This window comes from Lutjanus erythropterus, chromosome 18, assembly GCF_056507025.1.
Source record: "Lutjanus erythropterus isolate fLutEry1 chromosome 18, fLutEry1.hap2, whole genome shotgun sequence".
In the NCBI taxonomy this organism is placed as follows: Eukaryota; Metazoa; Chordata; class Actinopteri; order Lutjaniformes; family Lutjanidae; genus Lutjanus; species Lutjanus erythropterus.
The window spans coordinates 14,802,424-14,809,759 of NC_139334.1; the positions used below are offsets into that span (position 1 = coordinate 14,802,424).

The 7,336-nt window shown below is 38.3% G+C and overlaps 1 protein-coding gene across 1 annotated transcript; it reads right to left on the minus strand.

Annotated features, from left to right (window-relative positions):
- Positions 1 to 1,009: 1,009 nt before the first annotated feature.
- On the minus strand, positions 1,010 to 5,776 carry LOC146310808 (cannabinoid receptor type 1B-like). Its single transcript, XM_084743153.1, has 2 exons — positions 5,296 to 5,776; positions 1,010 to 2,872 (listed from the first exon to the last, which is right to left on the minus strand). Exon 2 carries the CDS (start codon positions 2,794 to 2,796, stop codon positions 1,372 to 1,374), a length of 1,425 nt encoding a protein of 474 aa, XP_084599279.1. The 5' UTR covers positions 2,797 to 2,872; positions 5,296 to 5,776; the 3' UTR covers positions 1,010 to 1,371.
- Between the last annotated feature and the right edge of the window lie 1,560 nt (positions 5,777 to 7,336).

The window sequence follows — 7,336 nt, forward strand, 5'->3', positions numbered from 1 at the left end:
GCAATTTGCAAGCTCACCATGAGATCCCAGTGAGCACCCATCGGGATTTCAACGTGGATTTCTGGTTAAAAACTATATTAGATATTAAATCTGAAGGTCTAAGATTTTTCAACCTGCTAAAATGTGGTTACAACATCAACATGTCACAAACTATGATTTTTAAAATCATTTTCCTAAGTTGTTCAGTTGTAGGTTTAAAGAGATGTTACTGCCTAGAGTGAAGGTATTTCTCTAAAGTCATATTTCACTGGTAGGTGTAATCTGGTGTAAACAAAGGCATTATTTCAACACATTTAATGTGTCATAGAAAATATGAACTATGGAAGCTTCCAGGACATCGTAAAGGGAGAAATTCTTAATGTAAAATAAGAAATTGCACTTACTGCTGTAGAATAATGTGCAATGCAAAGTACTTATTACAGCTTCGACTCCTCTGAAGGTATATGCAACAGGACATGATGCAAATTTTCTTTAACCAGTAATTAAAAATGCCAACAGCCTATTAATCAATTAATTCTTTATAATTCGTAAGATACAAAACATATTTCATATTTCTCATTCTTTCTCATTTTAAGCATAAGTTTAAGTTTTAAGTATTCAACATATGGCTCCACCAGACAAAACAATGTCAAATAAGGCACAATTACTGCCATTTCTAGGCTACTGAATAATTATAAATTAATATTTTTTAAATAATTTAATCAATTAATACTTAATCATTAACATCCGTAAAAAGAGTTATGATGTGGTGGCTCAATGGGTTAAACACAGGGTTTTGATCTGAGAGACTGGTGTCCTGTCTGAGCCCTTTTTTTTTCTGGTTTTCAACCAAGAAATTAGACTTCAAAATGTGACATCATAGTAAGGATCTAAACTGATAAGTGACTATTAAGTTAACAAAAGAAGATTCACTATTATTCTGACCGTCTTCTCCGCAGTGACTGCAGTCGTTTTTTAAACAGAAAAGTGCTCACTGGGATGCCTCTAAATCCTCCGCACTGGTCCTTTAACTGTATGCACATTCAAACTACAGCAAAGATCACAGAGCACAGTGTTGTAATGGTTTTTGCAAGAAAAAAAATGCCCTTGAGCTGAGTGGTTCTTATGAATGCGACTATTATTTACTGAAACCATCTCTCAGCAACAGTCGAGAGAACATGATCGTCATCACACTCCACCATACAGTACAGTTGGATATAATCATATATCAATAGTACAGATTTCAGCTTTAAAGCAACAAAAACTTGTTTTTTAAGTTGTGTATCTCAGTCATTTTTTTGGCACATTTCACAGTAAAACAGAGCAGAGTGCACGAGGAGGGTCGGGGCTATTCTACAATATCTTCACAGTTGTTTCACAGCAGCTCGTCTCTCAGACCGGCTCAGCAGTTGACGACTCAGTCGCTCCAGAAACGGTAACCTGGGCGACTTTCATGCGAGTCTTTCCACAGACAGCTCCATCTTTCCCCGCCCCGCCCGCTGTGCCTCTCACGCTCCTGCTGTTCCAGTCACTCTCAGCGCTGTTGTCCAGAGTCTGCGTTGCTCCCCGGCACATATGGCAGATGTTGACGAAGGCCCGGCGCAGGTCCTTGCTCCTCATGGCGTAGATCACAGGGTTGACGGTGGAGTTGAGCAGGCAGAGCATGCTGCAGAAGGCGAAGATCGTCTTGATGAAGTCGTTCACCTTCCCGAAGAGGTCGTAAACCATGATGGCGAGCAGCGGGCCCCAGCAGATGATGAGGGCCACCAGGATGAGAACCAGGGTTTTAGCCAGACGGAGGTCCATGCGGGCCTGCTCGGGCCTCACCGTCTGCACTTTGGTCCCCTCTGCGGTGTAGACGATCACACTCCGCTGGGAGGTACGGCTCAGCATGCGAACGGCGTGGTTATGGGACTTCCAAAGGATGAACATGTAGGCGTAGATGATGAAGAGGAGCAGGATACTCGTCATGCCAATCCAGAACATCAGGTAGTTCTGGTCGATCAGAGGGAAAATGTCTGAGCAGACGGAGTTGAGACGCTTGCAGTTCCAGCCGAGCAGTGGCAGCAGTGAGAAGACGATGGAGATGGTCCACATCACGCTGAAGGCGATCACCGCTTTAGTTTTCGTGACGATGCGTTTGTACGCCATGGGCCTGTGGATGGAGATGTAGCGGTCGATCGCCGTGAGGAACAGGCTGCCAACAGAGGCGGTGAAGGAGGCGATGACCCCGGCCAGCTTGAAGAGGAAGATGTTGGGGCTGTCCTTCCTGTGGAGGACGTGGAAATCCAGGAAGCTGTAGACGAAAATGATGCTGCCGATCAGATCGGCCACCGCCAGGCTGCCGATGAAGTGGTAGGAGGGGCGTGATCGAAGCGTTTGTGAGTGTAGGATCACACACAGCACTATAAGGTTCTCCAGCACTGTAAACGTCCCCAAGGTGAGTGCCAAGATGGCGACGGCGAGCTGCTGACCCGGAGTAAGGATCATAAAACACTCCATGTTGTCCACGAGGTCCTCGCACTGTGCCGCCCCGCCGCTCTCCACAGAGGTGCCATTCAGCAGAAAGTCCGATACGTTGGTGGGGAAGATTGGCGAGAGGCCGCCATAGATGACCTCCTTGTTTCCAGGGACAAGTCCGTGAAAGGAGTTACTGACGGCGGCAGCATGCGGTTTCTCAAAATGGTATCGGTTTTTGATCAGAGTTGAGTCGACGGAAGGGTCGTCATAGCTGGCGTCGTTGGAGCCGAGATACTGGATACCTGTCGTTAGTGTGCTTATTGTGGTGCCCGCTATCCTGTGCAAAGCCAACTTCATGGCTGGTTTGTAGCAGTGGAGACGCTCAGTGGAGAGGAGTGTGGTGTAGCAGCATTAGACCCACGCAAACAGACATCTATGAAGAAGAAAAAAATAAATAAATAAATCATCTTACGTTTAATTACTGAAATATCTGAATACATGAAGTAGCATCGGCGTGTATTAATAATTAATATCAGAGCATGATCAAAACTGGATTTAAGATAAGATTAATGACCAAGGAAGTTCTTTTGCTAGAGATTTATCCAAAATTACAGTAACATAAGAATAATAACAATGGAATATCAAATAAAGAGGAAATGTAAAATATAAAGTGTGTAAGCTTAAGTACAAAAGTAAATGACAATAGAAAAGTAGTATTGGCAGTGACATTGAAAGTAATTAAAAGTTATATTGCACTTCATAATGAACATAAAATTGCATATAATATTTAATGTAATACTGTACATGATAATAATTATGGAAGTAATTTTACACATGATTATGAACTTAATATTGTTCATGATATTGAGAAGCAATATTGCACCTGACGTTGAAAAAGGAATAATTCGGGGCCAATGCTGATAATTATGTTAAGGAGTAAATATTTCCAAAATTGGTATATCAGCTGATATTGCAGTGATACCTCAAATGTGGTTATCAAACACCTGTGACGACGAAGATGTTTCTGTATAGCAGAAATATATATGTTTTCTGTATAGCTGACCATTGCTATGGACACAGTTCTGATCATAGGGTCGACGAATAAAAGCTTTCTTAAATCAATAAAATGATTTTTAAATCAATAAAAATCATTTTCGGATTAATATGTTGTGTCAAAGTGATGATATTTTGGTAAGTAGCAGTGTAATAAGAATGTGAGCAAGTCATTATTGTGAAATAAACCACTTCAAGATGATTCATGATTCATGTCGGTTTATTTCGCAATTCTGACCTTCTCACTGTACATTATGCCTTACTTATTGCATGGCTTTGTTAAATGTCCATTTCTGATTGGTCCATTACAATTCAATAATTTTAAAAATAATATTTTGTGTACATAATGTACAGTGAGCGGGTCATTATTACAAAATAAACCCTTTCTGGGTGGTTCCACTCCTGTACCACCCTATCAGGATTTATTTTGCAATGATTAATCACTTGATTAGTCATTAATGATTAAATTAATGTCCAGCTATTTTGACAATTGCTTAATCTTTTTAAATATTTCCTTGATAAAAAAGTGTCCAAATCTCTCATTTCAGCTTAGATATAAATGACTATCTTCTTGTTTCTTAAGTCCTCTATGACAGTAAACTGTGAATATATTTAGTTTGTGGACAAAACAAGACATCTGGGGACGTCATCTTGGGCTTTGGGAAACAGTGATCAACATTTTTCACCAATGATCAACAGATTAATTAATAAAGAACATAGTCATTAGTTGCAGCCCTACTGTACATTATCCCTTACGTAATGGATACAGGATATTTTACAATTTAACAATAAACTTTATTGTCCAAACTGACATCTGGGGACTGAAACGGTAAACTTTCACTGGTATATTTTTAATAATTATAAATAACTATGAGTAAAAAAAACCACACAAATAGAACAAAATGCGAATATTAAACTTGATTAAAGAAAAATGATCGAATATACATAAAATATTGCTAATAAAACTTGAAAAATAAAATTAAAAAAACCCCAGAAAAATCTGCATATCTTATCTTCTGCCCAAAAAAAAAAAAGTTGCCATATCGGCAGATATCAGACAACATACACACTGATAGCGATAAAGATAAATAGAACTGTAATAGGTCAATATCAGCCGCCAGTATTACCTGACCGATATATCTGTCTGTCTCTAATTAATATGTGAAATTAATGCTGTTGCTGGGAAATATTTGGGGGTAGCGTGTGTGTGTGTGTGTGTGTGTGTGTGTGTGTGTGTGTGTGTGTGTGTGTGTGTGTGTGTGTGTATCTATCCTCCAGCTGACTCCACAGCAGATGCATCCCAGACAATAGTGGGAAACTGAACAGTTGATGACAAACCTGTGCAGCCTCGGGGGAAATCATTGCATTAAGTATGTAGGACAACCAGGCTTTCTTATTAATTAAAGCAGGTCATTAAGCATTAAGCTGTCTTTTTTTCCTCAATAATCATTGGATTAATTAGGCATCGAGGGAGAAACGAGATAAAGAGTGCACAACATGTCTGTCCAATGAGGCATTTTACACCTTTTTGATGGCAGTAATGATGATATAAATGAGTAACAGTCAGGTTTACATGAAGGTTTTGGAGTAAGACATTTTGTTTTCTGACAATTAAACATGACTTGACCCGTTGCGAATTAGATAACTTTTAATTTGAAAGAACAAAAATTCCCTGGATCAAAGCAATGTCAATATATCGGACACTAACACACAAGAGAACACATTAACAAAAAAAAAGAAACAAAACAGAATTAAAACTATCGCAAAATATTAGAAACAATAATAAAAGCGTACAAGACTTACCTTGATTTTCTGAGCGCAAACATCTTGCCTCGATCCATGCCGGAAAAAAAACCCAACAACAATATTTCACCTGAACTGGGAGTAAACCAGTCTGTTGTTGTTGTTGCTTTCACTCTCTTCACCAACAGTTTAAAGTAACTCCATAAAGCAGAGCTGTGAGCCGGTGTGAAATGATAGTTGTTGTTGTTGTTGTGATGATGATGATGATGGTGATGATGATGATGTTTGCCGGGGGAATGATGGTGTGTTGACTCCCCTGATACACACTGTCAGATACAGTAAAGGCAGACAGACACATGCAGCCGGTGCACACTGTGACTGTTGGAGAGTATTTGTGCGGGCGGGCGGTTATAAGGCTGCTGGGTTTTGTGCGCCTGCTGGTCACGTGGTCTGAGGTGTTTGAGCGCAGTAGGAAGCGCGTCCCTGAGCATCATCCACACCTATTTATACAGGAGCAGACAACAGCTGCTGCTGCTACTGCTGCTGCTGCAGGCAACACAGGAAAAGCCCTAACCCATGTGTTGATTGCTTTTAATTCCTCATTATACAGCGTCCCAGTAATAATAATTATGATTGAAGCAATATTTTTTGTTTTATTTTATTTTTTATTTTTTGAAATGCATAAATAAATAAATAAATAAAAGCAGATCTAAATAATTAAATACATAAATAAATGCTAAATACATCTTAGTAATGGAAAAAGCCATATTTGTGTTTTTACACGTAGTTAGTTAGTTAGTTAGTTAGTTAGTTAGTTAGTTAGTTAGTTAGATTATGTCTTTTTTTTTTATCCCTCGCTGATTTAAGTACAATATGTAGAAACATCAGTTTGGTAACCCTGGTAACTGGGTTTTGTTTGTTTGTTTGTTTCTTTCTTTCTTTCTTTCTATCTTTCATCTTCTTTTTTTCTTTTTTTTCCCCACACCAAATAGGGAAACTGTCCACAATACAGGACCTTGAAACAATAAATAATACCGGAATGTGCTCTGAAATGTAGTTGTAATCCTCTCTACAATACACACATAGTATAATAGAATAAAAACAATGACTTAGAACAAAGTGTGTCTGCATAAAAATAACACTAAAGGAAAGGATCAAGGGAAAAAACTACTTAAAATGAAGATATATAGTAATAGAGATACACATACACACAGAAATACTGTATGTTCAATATGCCTTGTTTTATATGTTGCTGTGTATGAACAAATATCTATAAATTTAATCTGCAGTCAGAGAAATGTCGACTATGTTATCTTACACAGCCATATTATTAATGTTTTGGGTCAAAGAAATTTAGTTTTATTTCAGCAATCAATCAGTTTAATCCAAATGATTTTTATTAGCCAAGTATGTGTACAGATACATGGAATTTGACTCGTTTCTTTTTTTCTTTTTCTTTTTTTTGCATTTCTCGCAGTGTAGTTACACAGGAAGAAACACACTACCGAAGAACAAGGATGAGAAAGACCTGAGGAGGAGAACTCACATTAATCAACATTTCTGTAAAAAAAGTCTTTTGTTGAGATGTTCCAAAACCAGTGAAGTGACAGATTAATAAATACAGTGAAACGCACTGTTAGATCTCTTATAAACTGTTTCATAAGGCGCCATGAAAAGTACTGTCAAAACTAATCACAGAGATTTAAAATTTGTTGTATTTAACAACTTTTCACAGCTGGGTTCTCTGATACCCCAAACAGAACTAATGTGTAATTTTGTATAACAGTTAAAATCATATTCATAAGTGATTTGTACAAAATTAAAAACTAAGTAATTAAATATCATTATGGTAAACTGGTGACTCGTTCATGGTGTGCTCCGCCTCTTACCCAGTGTCAGCTGGAAAACGCTCCAGCACCCCATGACCCCGCAGAAGATAAGCGGCTATAGATAAGTGACAGATGGATGGATATGATAAACAATATTAAGTATATTTTTGAACTGTAAAACTAAAAAATTATTATGATAATCATGCAAAACAACAATCACCTTTTGGAGAGTGATGGAAAGAAGGGCTGCACAGTTAACCGGAATATTATCG

Excerpts from the sequence above, each read along its gene's own strand:
- LOC146310808 (XM_084743153.1), bottom strand. The coding sequence starts at position 2,796 with ATGAAGTTGGCTTTGCACAGGATAGCGGGCACCACAATAAGCACACTA.